This window comes from Molothrus ater, chromosome Z (genome assembly GCF_012460135.2).
Source record: "Molothrus ater isolate BHLD 08-10-18 breed brown headed cowbird chromosome Z, BPBGC_Mater_1.1, whole genome shotgun sequence".
Classification (NCBI taxonomy): domain Eukaryota; kingdom Metazoa; phylum Chordata; class Aves; order Passeriformes; family Icteridae; genus Molothrus; species Molothrus ater.
The window spans coordinates 38,169,108-38,182,304 of NC_050511.2; the positions used below are offsets into that span (position 1 = coordinate 38,169,108).

Sequence of the window (13,197 nt, forward strand, 5' to 3'; positions counted from 1 at the left end):
TCGGGTTTTTGTCTGTCTGAGCCCTCACAGAGTATGCCCTTGCACCCTGGATTTCAGCTTCCCCATACCTCTCTCTTGTTTTACAAGAACCACGCTCAGTCAGGCTATCTGCACTGATACAGGCAGGTTTATAGCTCATGGCACCCCTAGACAGGACCTCCCAGACCACGAACTGAGACAATGTTTGGTGGCAGTTTACCCACAGAAACACCCACGCGATCCTTACTTTGAGTTTGGTGAAGGCAAGTGGGCGGCGAGAAATATCAAAGATTTGCTGATTTTAATTGATTCAAAAACTGTATCCACACAGATGGACAGCCCATCTAGCTCCCAAGCACTAGCATGCTCTCACCAGCAGCATACTCTGAATGAGCATATTAAATGTCAGTATGCTTTGGGGGGATCTTTGCACCTCCCAAAATAACACAAAGAACATCTGGTGGAGGTTGCTAGCAATACAAAAGTCTTCATGTTTTCATCAAGTAAGGAGGTTAATTTTTAGCAAAGATAGTCAGATAGTCATCACAGAAGAATCTGTGTATGTATGAGCTGTCTACACATACTCTTTATCCCATTACAACCCCTCCACACTAACATGTCATTTTCCATCCTTGTGTAACTGGATCTGATAGAGTCTAACATAATGTGTCAGAATTAACATACACTACTGCCCATGTTTCACAGACATTAACTCTCCATCAGAGTAACCCCAGACTGAAGTTCAGTGAGCAACTGCTGCAGTGTAGACACTGGTCTAGGAAAGGTCACTCACTGTAAGAGGCTGCTGAGTCTTCTTCCCAGGACTTTTAAAAGAGGACAGAGTTAGCTGTATTCTGATAGTCTGTAACTTGTCTGAGAAAGGTGAGATTCTTTCCCCTAGATATTGAATGCACCACACTATTTCCTTGCAGCACACGTGGCTCTTCTGTAATCACAAATGATAAATGAAAAAGAAAACATATTTTTCCATTGCTTTAATTTTTAATGCTTCCTTTTATGCAATCTTTTAATGCCTTTCATTGCACAATGCAGTTTCACAAGATTTCACTTTAAAAAAATCTTATGAAAATATGGCTCATTTGCTCTTTTGGTACAGAAGTTAGCTCAATCTCACAGTACTGCAGCGTATTCTTTGGTTCAGCTGTAAGACATTTTATCCCCTGTGCACAGTGAATTCAGCAAGCTTTGTTTACTTAGCTGAATGTTTCTTGACTATCTCAAGGTACTCCTTCACATCATCAGGAGACCCCAAGACAACAGGCACTCTTTGGTGGATATCCTCAGGCACTATATCTAGTACAGCTTGATGACCAGTTGTAGCTATGCCCCCAGCCTTCTCAATAACAAAAGCCATAGGATTGCATTCGTAGAGCAGTCTCAGCTAGAAGACAAAAAGTCAAAAGTGCAGAAGTCAGGCCAGGCAATGCCAAAAAACATGACATGCAAACATATTTGGCATATGATTTTAAACAATCAATATTCTAAGTACTCTTTATTGCATATAAACATCGATGCAACAATGAAATTGTGTGGATTTTCCTTTCAAAAACACAGTGAATGCTGGATTTTCCCCAATCTGAGTGCTTTCTCCATAGCCCATGTTGGCATTGTGCTATCTACAGAGAGATAAAGCTTGCATGTTAAGACACAACTGTTAGTGAGGCAGACCCACATAGAACTGTGTGAAAATAAAAACATGAGCTCTGAGCTTGCCACTAGGTTTCTCTAATGAATAACTGTATCTTATCTGCAACTTGAGGCAATATTTTACGGAGATTACAAAACAGATCAAAGGTCTTTGCTGAATAAACAGTCCCCTTGTCAGCCTGTAAGTGCGTGATTTTCCCTGACTGACCATTGTCCTGGCAGATGCAGCCAGGCACAGTTCCTCCAGATGATGTCCTGTTACCATACACAAGATGCAGATGGTTTTCTCTCCTCCCAGTGGGTCAACTACATTTAGGCTTCTTACAAACTACCTTGTGCTAGAAATCTCAGGGTAATGTCGATTCTTTGCTTTGTAATGTTCTACTCAGCTGGGACCAGAACCACCAGTTTTAGCTGATATGGTGCCAGGGAGCCTGTTTGAGCAGCCCATTCCTGGTATGTTCCACTGGATATGTTTGCAGATAAAGAGAAGTCATTGCAGTTGAAACAGTGAGTAGCAGCCCTAGAACAGGTGTCTGACAAAAGGCTGCTGTCCCTTGTGACAGCGTGCAAGGGATGGCCATATCCACCCACACAAGAAATACAAGCTACCAAGTTACAGACCACAGGCTCCGTAATCAAAATATTGATCTTGATAGTGAAATGCCTACATAATGCAATATTTTGGGGCTTATTCAGGCTTATTCAGGCTTACCTTTCCTTTGGGACTTTTGGAGTTAGCAGGATACAGAAAGATTCCTCCATACACCAGTGTGCGATGCACATCTGCCACCATAGATCCTACGTACCTCCCACCATATGGTGAACTGCCATCCTACAGAAAAACATTCCAATAAAAGTAACTGGACAGCACACCAGGTCAACCTCCCCCATGTGCCCCTTTAGGTGTCCTAACATCTTTCATCTCCATATCGTGCTTCATTGATAATACTCAAAGTAGTTTTGCAGAGTATGTCAGTATCCTCTTCATTTCCTAACTAGGAAAATCCAAGGAAAAGGATTTTCCTTCAGCATAGATGAGCAGTAGTACCAAAACCAGAAAATGTATCCCAACTCTCTGCTGCCTCTAACACTTGGAAAACACTGCATTTCCAGTAGCAAAAACTCAAGTGCTAGGAATTTATACTGGGGCCTTGTCTTTTCTAGCAGAAAAATAATCAAAGAGCAAAAGAAGTGATGTTTCCTACTTCTTCCCACCATTTTTGCCAGCTCCTGCAATTTTTTGCTAAGAAAAAGTTAATAGTTGACTTCTGACGATACTTCCTTATTCTGCTCTCTGGACTACATTTTAATATCACGTAAACAACAACTTAAGCCTGGAAAGATAAATGATGAAAACATCAATCTTCTTTCAAAGCAAGATCAGGAAGTCAGGAAGGGACACCAACACCTGACAAAAGTAGGTGTTCACATGTCATTGCCAGTGTAATAACTTCAGTGATGAAATGTGTAAGGCATGAGAACCTTTCATGGGCACTCCTTGGAGCTTTGGGCCTCCTGACACCAGGAAGTAGCACAAACACAAAGCAGGCCTCGAAACTACACTAGATTTTCAAGAGAGAGGCACTCTGAGGACACAGCTCGTGTTATCAGTGAGCAATGACCCACTGCCATCTCCACGCTGCTCTCCAGCCACTCATATGTTGCAGTGAGGAAGCAGCAATGCAACACGTGTTGATCAAATTTCTTCATCACCAGACAAGATTTCCTCTCTACTTGATTACCAAATGCCCAGTTTTGCCTCCAGCACCATTACTCAGATCCTCATTCAGGAAAAAAGATTTGAAAAAAGATTAAAAAAAAGCAAAAAGGAAGAAAGTAAAAAAATGCAAAAGAGGTGCAGTGCAGTATTGGGGAATGCTGAAATATCTGGTTATATCAACTGTTGCTCGCATTAGCAATCGTACATCAAGTTATATTTTAAATAGATAGGAAAGGAAAACAAGCTCTGAACAGTTCATGAGAAAATGAGTGATTGATCATAGAGCTGGAAATGATTAATGGTGTTTATCATCAGAGAGTTTCTATGAAACAGGATCTTTCACCTCAGGGAATTTCTTCTTTTTGAGATACTCTGTGACGGCAGGATCAAAATATTTAGCATAGCCTTCATTGAGACTGTAGATATTTCCCTTCTTTTTGATTTTCACATCTCTTTCCACCAAAATAAATTCTCCAATTGCCTAACAATAAGAAAGAAAAAATATTTGTTAACATTAATTGCTCACTTATTTGCAAACCAAGGCAAAATCCAGTAACATGCACAATTAAATAAAAACTTACTACCACTGTCAATTTTTTAAATAATTCAGTACCTACAAAAAAAGTAGTCTTTCAGTCTACATGCAAGGTATTTTGTTTATACATAAAACACAGACAGAGCATGAATCCTGTCATCACACAAGCTTCCTCATACTACCATTCCAAGCATTCTCTATTTTCTACGCCCAAAAAATGCTACTTGTAAATTTGTTTATCTCTCCATTATTTTGCTAAACTTAGAACAATATAAGTAGTTTCAGAGCTCCTGGGAGTTTGGAAACTGAGAGTGCTGGCTGAACCATGCATAAACATCTTCAAATTGTGGCGGATACTCCAGTTCTTTTTTGCTTGGGCTAACAGAAGCGTGTGACCAAGCGCTGGTCTGTTTAGTTTTCTCTAAAGTAAATTTCCAAGTTAGTGCTAACAGTAAACGAAATAACATGCATGCATACTCAAAGTTAGATCCATTACTTGAATAAAGTCAAAAATACATGCATCTATTTAAGCTGCTACTAAACAGAGAGTACAAAGTTATATTTCCTGCAGCTTGATCACTGCAGGTCATAAAAATTTAAGACTGGCAGGTGGCACCCTGTCTGATCACAAAGAAACAGGCCTCTAAAGCAAACTACTCTCTGCTGTAATCAACGTGACTTTTGTTTTAAAACTCATGGCAAATGCATGCTAGAAGGTCACATCACTCATACACATCACTTACTCTTTTACATATCATGGTGGGATCTCAAAATACAGAACAAGGTTAAATATTTATGGTCCTCTGGTTTACTAAGGTCCTAGCATTAAGGAAAAGACAAATAAGACTTAAAGGGTATTTTGTACTGCAGAAAACTGCTTATTTTAAATATCACATGATTGCGTACACAGCAGAGCTGTGTATTTGCTCTGCTGACTCGGCTGTCTTCCTGTTGTTCTTTCACACATGGCACCTCTGCATCAGGCAGGTGGAATGCAAGTCTCTTGACTTTATTGCTGGTGGGTTATAAGTACAAGTACATTTGTACTTCATTCCTTCACGCTACCTTGAAAACTGCTCCTTTGGTTGATTTTCCTGGGGACAGACAGTTCTTTTAGACAGTACCTGGCAATCCCTAATACAGAAACAAAGAAAGAGAAGATATTCTCACCGGATCCAGCATGAAACAGTTGACACCTCCAGCAGAAGTTGCCAGTACCAGCATGGTGGCACTCCCATAGAGTGCATAACCAGCTGCCACAAGATTGCGTCCAGGCTGCAAAGCATCTTTCCCAGAAGGTTCATTAGGGGACACCTAGAACAAGAAAGAGTATGGTCAATTTTATTTCATTTCTACTGCTGGTACATGACAGGACTCTGGGATAGGGACAGTCTTCTGCTCCATACTCATGCCATGTGGTAGCACAAATGTTTCCATGATCCTCAACTAAGATTCTTACTGGATGTAGTAATTCAAATTATACATAGGATACAAACACATCGATCTAGAAGTGCACTTCTAAACTTCTAACTAAGCCTAGCAGGAATGCAGGAAGCAGGAAAGGATTAAGGAGATAATAAAGAGCTATGCACCTCCTTGTAGGTGATGACGAACACAGCTCAGAGGAAAACTCAGAGGCACAGTTGAAAAGAAAATTACTCACGGATTTCAAAGTTGATCAAAAGTACTTGGGATTTTTTAAATTTTCTTTTGCTTCACACGAAAATGAATTTGAAAATAGCTACTTTGGGATATATGACAACATACAAAAGACGATTAAAATGGACAGTTGGGTGTGTTTTATCTGATTTGCTTTTTCCCTTACGTTGTGACCTGTAAGTCTGGTATTTCAACCTCCTTCAGACAGTGTTTCTGCCTTTCAGAGTGAATTAGACACTTCAAATGCATATGACATGTTTCAGCTGTGGTTTGTTTTTGAAGCCTGTCCTCAGGCCAACAGAACTATTAGCACAGAGAACAAGAAAACCTGAAAGCACATTCCCCAGGTAGATGACAACCACGTGGTATTTTGCCTCAACACAAATATTCATGAAACTTAAGACATGATCTTTTCCAAGGGGTAATTTCATTAGATGGCTAATTAAATATTACCTGGGCTTCCATGTACACATAGGTTCTTGTCTAAGAGACATTCAAATTCAAATCCATGTGCCTGTGAAATACTAGATCTAACTTAATGCTGGCCCTGAGTCTCTTTCACAAACAAGTTTAGTTAGATTTCATTGCCTTCCCATGCAATTTTATTTCACCAAAAGCTGCACAATAATAGTTTTTCCTATCCTACATGAAAGAGTTTTACCTTTCTGTAAATTGCAAAGATGGTCCCAATGGAAACAAGACAGTCAATGTTTGATGAACCATCTAGAGGGTCTATGCAGACTATGTATTTACCCTAAAAAACACAAAAAAGAGAACTAGATTAGTGACAGTATTTATCCACTTCCTCCAAATAAAAACATTTCAGTGGGTAAATTTTCTCAGAGACTTACACAGCAATATAAGCTAAAACACCTTTATCGATTATGAAGGAACCAAATTCAAACGTCAGCAATTCTTTGGCCCAGATTTCAGCCCTTAATTACAACTGTGATTTGTGCCAAACCAGAGGAGAAGCTGAGAAATCTTTAAAGTACATCGCAGATGATAACAAAGAAAAAGTGAAGCTTTCTCATACACTTTTTAATGTGAGGAAAAAAAGGGGAATACTTTTATTCGTTTAGTTTCATCTCTGTAATTGAAGTCAAATATCCACCATCTAGGCTAGGCTGCACTTTCTCTTTGGTTACAACATGTCTTTCTGAATGGTAAGGAGAAAAAACAAAATGAAGATCATCCTTTTTCATGTAGAGCTAAAAACCATATTTTACCTCTACCTATAGATGTACTAAAAAGCTCTTTAATAACTGCCATGCCTAAACTATAAATTTTCCTTTATCTGTGCTCTGAAATGGTCAGCTACTACTTTAGACAGACTGATCTTACCCTGGGTTTCAGGGGATCAAAAAGAAATCTCTACCTTATTGCTGGATTAAGAAATCCAGTAGGATTCTTTAATATAGGGAATTGACAGTACAGGGGAAAAGCTGAACTAACTGTATCTTTTAAATATTTTGTTCCCCCATCATTTTATTCATAGTTGTCTTAATAATACTGTGTAAAAACAGTGTTCATTTGTTTTTCATTGGATTTTATCCTGCATGTCAGAAACTTAAACTTAAGTTCAGCAATGCTCTACTCTGCAAGTAGGAATTCCTGGTATGCATTGATAAAAACAGTGTATTGGCTCACATTTAGTTTAGAAAAGCATTAATACTTAGACTCCCTCAGTGATCTTTGAGAATGTTTGTTCAGATCTAAGGAAATCCAATGCCTAGAAAATAAATGTTGAAGATTTCTTAACAGGGAGAGAAAGAACTGCTTAAACAAAGCAAGCCTCATTATACTTTGTAAATTATGTTTTTGCTGATTGTTTTGACTAAATTTTTACTCAGGTTTTTACATGATCAGAATACTAGCTCGGAAATAGAAACTATCCCACAACAAGCGCATGCAGGCTTGTGAATGTAAAGAATAATAAATGTAAAAAATGCTTTTTTTTTCATTGTTGCTGAGTCTTTCACAGGCTTCAAGGAGAATTTGCATCAAGACCTCGAGATTTGCATTAAAGACCTCGAGATTTGACCTGCAGAGAACAGCTCATCAGTGTCCCACTTCAAAAAGGCTTGACTGACTCACAGCATAGTTCTAGAGATCAGATGGGGATGAATGAAATGCCTTCCCCACAATAAGAAAAAGGTGGAAGAAAAAGAAGGTGGGGAGGAACAACACCTAAAAAATAAATAAAACCAACAAACATCAGTCCGGAGAGCAGAAATGACAGAAAGAACCAATGTTGACTAACACTCTCTCCACCCATCACCTCCACCTTCATTTGACAGTTTAGGAAAGTACCTGTTTTCTGAAACTTTTAGTTCAGTTTTACCTCTTTAGATGTGGAGCAGTACACCTGTACAGGCTGATCTGAAATCAAGCAGGGAGAACTTTTAAAGTTACTAACCTGTTTTTCAGTTTCCACTATCACAGCATCTTTGTTTTCTTCGGACACGATAACACATGTACTGAAGGATGACTTGAGCATGTTAATCACCAGGTCATTGGAAAGAATATCCAGCTTTTTTACTTGATCTCCAGTCACATTGGTAGACCCAGCAATTCCATAGCTAGAGCAATTGCAAGAGAGAGCATTTCATGAGAATGGAGCACTGCATCTTCTAAAGGGTTCTGTTTGTTACACCTGTAAAACTTCCTGTAAACATCCTGCATTTTCAAATGACATGGCAGCTCTCTAAACTTGTTTTATATTTACTGGCCAGTGAATTCTTGCTGAGATATGTTATCATTAGCTGTGTTTGCATATCTAGAAGTTGCTAAGAAATACAAAACAAGGAATTGCATTTCAGTAGTTTGTAAACTATAGTAAAACACAGCCAGACCAGGCTGTGAAGGCTGAGTTACAACTGTGTTTTTTAATGAGCACTTAAGACCTAAGTATTCCTGAATTCTAGGCTCTGCATACCCTAAAAGCTAGGAATTCATTTGAATATTCAATGTTTTAAAAGCATATGTATATATATACTTTAAAAATATGAATATACATGTGAATGTGACCATACTAGTTATGCTATATCCTCTGTATGCAATATACTCCTGATGAGCAATATGATGTGGAAATTGCAGCAGAAAAAGTCTGTTCACAGATAAATCAACCTATTAATGATGTAATATTTTCAGTTTTGATTTGAAGTAGTAAATGTCTCCTTGTGAAAAGAACTGAGAAATACAAATAAGAAATGCAAATAAAATGCCGCAAGCTAATCAGAATCAAACCATCTGGCATACGGAAATATCAGGAGACCTTATGATAGGTGATTACATAAGCACGCAAAACAGAGAAAGGGGAAATTTAGCTCTTTGAAGGGGAAAACAATAGCCAGCTCAGCACACATTCAGATGACTCTTAGGTCTTTCAGCTACGGTTCATTGATTAGGCTGAACACTGGTATTTCAGGTTTTATGTAGTAACACTGAACACATTACTTTAGCAATGCATTTCTTCAGTGTTATGTATGAGACAAAGACCTGGCATAACTCTATGTCTTTCTCTACCTCTGCTACAGGTAGAGAATATTTTTCTGCCACTGTGAAAGTGCTTTTAGAAAAGAAGTACTTGGAACATTGTGCTTTTGAGTGGAGGCACAGCAGCAGAAAAGCTTCTGTACCCCATCATTTGGGGAATCCTGGGAGGAGGAGATGTATCAGGTGTGGAACCTGCAGCTGGGAAGGGTCTGCGTGTCTTCCACAGCTGTTCTGCACCTCCCATGCTGAGCAGCAGTAAGCACATAGTTGAGTCTGAGGATGCTCCAAAGAAATGGATTGCAGTGATCCTTACTTGCTCACATTCCCTGAGAGTAAAGCAAAATCACCACTGCTTATAAAATGCAGTTCCACAGCAGGAGATGTACTGTTCAAGGAGGCTTATGAGTCCAAAGCCTGCTACCCCAGCATTGATGGAGAGTTGAACTCACTGTGCAGGGGATCATAAGGCAAGTCTATGGGCACAGATACCAAACCTGTGGGCAGCTGCCAACAGACACACATGTAAGATACTAAAGGAATAGGGCCCTGAGCTTACAAATCAGATTAGAGCTGGGACACCCTGGTCTCTATTGATAGATACAAGAGGCATATGAAAGGACTAGCACATCACAATTAAAAATTACTGCAGTTACATGCAGTCTGAAGTCAAAACAGAAAAATAGCTCAAACATACATAAGGAGGATTTTTGCCTCTTTTCTTAATATATTTTCCTCTGAATAGCTTGCAGAGGCAAGTTCATTTTCTCTTTACAACATTTTCCATTAAGTAATGAAGTAGTCAATGTCTAAAGCCTTGACCAGCACACAACGGGGCATATGAAGATACTTAGTAATTTACTTAGTAAGTAAAATACTTATGAGGATTAGTTACCTACAAGTAGTTTCAGGCATTTCACATTTCAAGAGTTCCAAATTCCTTCTGATGCATCTCCAGAACAACATCCTTCTGACTGGCTGATTACAGACACTACTGTTCCAAACCAGTGCACTTTCTAAAAGCCTTAGATATCCAAAATTTCATAAAGAAAGTCTAGTTGCTATGATGCACCATGGGAAAAAAAACCACTCTGAATTTGATTTGACAACTCAAAGGATAAAATGATGCTTTGATATTAAGCAATATTCAATGAGCAATAACTCAGCCTCATTTTGCTACGCTTTGTCTCTCAGTATGCTTGGTCTAATGGCTTCAGGCACCTGCACCGGCTGAAAGTATTAACTAAGTTCTAATATCAGCAGACATTTCTCAAAGACTAGGCACCTTACACTGTTGAAAAGTCATAGGACCTGTGTCACTTGGAAAAAATCAAGAAACCAAGATACTAAAGGAGTTACCTCCTACTCTGTGCGAGAGAATGGGTTGATGTAACCCTACTCACAGGCTTTCCTGGTGAAAGAAATACCCATTCCCATCCTCATCCCGATATCCACCACCCCGGAGGCAGCAGGATGCCCTGGACCCGCGGGGATGCGGAAAGGCGGGGGGCGCATCCCGGGACTCACAGGTTGGCAATGCCCGCTTTGCGGACAGCGGTGGAGATGGCTTTGATGGCCGTGCAGAGCGAGTTGAGGAGCTGCGTGAACTCCCCGGTGCCCTTCGCCCGCCTGCCTTCCTCCATCACGAAGCGGGTCATGGTGATGACATTGGTGTCGAAAGCGGAGCGGTCCGTCATGGTGGCGGCCGAGCGACTGCGGCCGCGGCCGCCAGCACCGCCACTTGCCTCGGCGGGGCGGGGCGGGCCGGGGCGGGGCGGGCCCGCCACCGCCGGGGCTGACCGTGAGCAAAGCCATCCCACCCCTCCCTCCCACCGACATTCTGAAATATCCGCCGTGGGGAATCCCCGCCGCACCCCTTTCATTTATTTATTTATTTATTTATTTATTTATTTATTTATTCATTTATTTATTTATTTATTTAACCAACTCTTGTCCCATACGTTGTGCGGGGAGAAGCGAGGGGGATGCTCGGGGCACTCGTTATGTGAAGTCACGGCAAGGAGTCGATCGAGACACGGGTGCTGGTAGTTCTGTTCTATTGGTCGCACTTCAGTGCTAACGGTCCTGAAATTGTGTCCCAAAATTCATGTCAGCTTGGTTTCACCACATGATTGCAACACTCTGTGTGTGTGATTGTAGATTATAGCGAACTGCACACAACCTACAGAGCAAGGTCAGTATCTTCTGCTGCACAGGAATGCTCTCATCCTGACTCTTCAGTACAAGAAAACCACATATTCAGTAACGGATTCCATCAAGTATTAACTTACTCAGTTTACAGAGGTCATGTTAATCCCACCTGTCCCAGCCTTATCCAACACCATAAAAAAGCTGCAATGAAAAAGCCCCTGGCAGCTGGACCCAATGAGACTTTTATAACAAACTCTCCAAATCTGTTCAATAGAAAGACATAGGCTGAGTCCCACTTCAAAAGCTGGAAGTTAAAGCACCTCGCACAAATACTGCTGCAAGAGAATTGAGATCCTCCTGAATCTCATTTCTTTTGGTTCTAGCCTTCCTGATTTTGCAGCAAAATCAAGCAATATGTTTTGCTGCTTATGTTTGATCAGAAAAATCCAAGCACTAGTAAAGGAAACCAGGTTTGTCTAACACCTGACCCTAGATACACCCTTTCACATGATAATTTGAAAAACACAAACCCGAATACGAGTGTACTACTCAGATTTTTTTGTACTAGCTATTATTTTATATTCATATTATCTAAGAAGATGAATATTAAAAAAATATTTTTCAATAGAATACATTCATGAGTTGAATAAGCACAGTCTCAAATTCTAAGTTGAAACCACAAATTGAAATAATTCCAAATGGTGTCAAACATAGGGCAAAAGTCTTTTACAAGATGCACATCTTTGCATATATGTACATTCTATCTTCATGCAAAGTACATTGCGTATCTATGCATTAAATACTTGGAAGGCATGCATAAATGTCTTCTCCTAAAAGTGTAAACAACTTTGGCCTAATTTGCCCATGCCCAGTATTACAGACACTCCTGAAGATATCAGATATGAATAGTAGTGCTCTTCTGAACAAGATATTTTAGTCTTTGGCAAGTGGTCAACAGCCCAGCATCATAAAAATTTTGTTTTAGAGGCAGGTGGGTTTAGGAAAATTTACAAAACATGGAAGTTAGCTCATTCTTTAAGGGTAAGCAATGTTTTACAACCATCTAGAGCAGCTATTGCAGTCTCAGTAGTAGAGAACAGCAAAGACCCAATAAAATTTTGGATGAGTGCACTGAAACTGGGTAGCCGCAAGGAGGCAGAACAACCTGGGGATATATGACTTACAGTAACAAACAATTTGCCTTAATTAGGGACAATTTGCCTTAAATGTGGAGACAAGCACAACAGTAATCTGCAGAAAGAGCTGTACTTCAGTATAAAATAGTCAAGATCAGTTCAAAATATATCTAAGGTTTTGGTATCTATGCCTGAGGATAACTAACATCTTCTATCTTACAGGGAAGATATACTGTCCTTGAGTTGATGATGAGATTTTTTTCTCTGAAATTTTGGGGTTTGTGAGATGAGTGGGAGATGAGTTTTACTCCTCCATTCCCACTATGGAAGACAGGTAGAAAGAAGTATTGTGAACTGAAATTGCAATCATTTGAAAGGTTAGTGGTTTCATACAAGTCCATCCAAATGTGCATTTTCTATTGTGGAGGAGAATTATTTTCAGTGTATTTAGCATATCCTTAATCTTCTGTATTTGAGGAAACTCAATAGAAGATTGAGACTAATCCTCCTCCACACTCCTGGCCTTAGAATGTATGCATACTTTGGTCATTTCTGGGATTCCACTCTTAGTATAGAAAGCTGACATGACATTAATTATTTAATATCAAATGGTTGAGGGTAGATAAGTCATGTAGCCCTATAGAAATCATGCTGTTTGGTAACTATAAAATTAAGATTAAAAGATTAAAAAGTAGGCTTTACATGTTGTGAACCTTTGGCTTTAGAAAACAGTAGTTAAACATTTATTGAAAATGAATCTGTGGATTTGAGAAGGTCAGTTAGTACTGGTTGATTAAACATTGCTGAAACAGCTCACTTCTATACAGAAGAAAACAGGGACTTGTTTGTGC

The 13,197-nt window shown here is 39.7% G+C and overlaps 1 protein-coding gene across 1 annotated transcript; it reads right to left on the minus strand.

The window, feature by feature from the left end:
• Positions 1 to 959: 959 nt before the first annotated feature.
• Positions 960 to 10,756, minus strand: LOC118699809 (fructose-1,6-bisphosphatase 1). Its single transcript, XM_036403996.2, has 7 exons — positions 10,587 to 10,756; positions 7,984 to 8,146; positions 6,226 to 6,318; positions 5,076 to 5,219; positions 3,714 to 3,851; positions 2,363 to 2,482; positions 960 to 1,381 (listed from the first exon to the last, which is right to left on the minus strand). The coding sequence occupies exons 1-7, from the start codon at positions 10,754 to 10,756 to the stop codon at positions 1,190 to 1,192; spliced, it is 1,020 nt and encodes a 339-aa protein (XP_036259889.1). The 3' UTR covers positions 960 to 1,189.
• Positions 10,757 to 13,197: the final 2,441 nt, after the last annotated feature.

What these genes read in the sequence shown, in the direction of transcription:
- LOC118699809 (XM_036403996.2), bottom strand. Translation starts at nt 10,756, where the DNA reads ATGACGGACCGCTCCGCTTTCGACACCAATGTCATCACCATGACCCGC. An exon ending in AAAGCGGGCATTGCCAACCT is followed by an intron (nt 8,147 to 10,586) that starts GTGAGTCCCGGG and finishes CAATTGCTCTAG; the next exon opens with CTATGGAATTGCTGGGTCTA. An exon ending in TCTTTGCAATTTACAGAAAG is followed by an intron (nt 5,220 to 6,225) that starts GTAAAACTCTTT and finishes TTCTTGTTCTAG; the next exon opens with GTGTCCCCTAATGAACCTTC.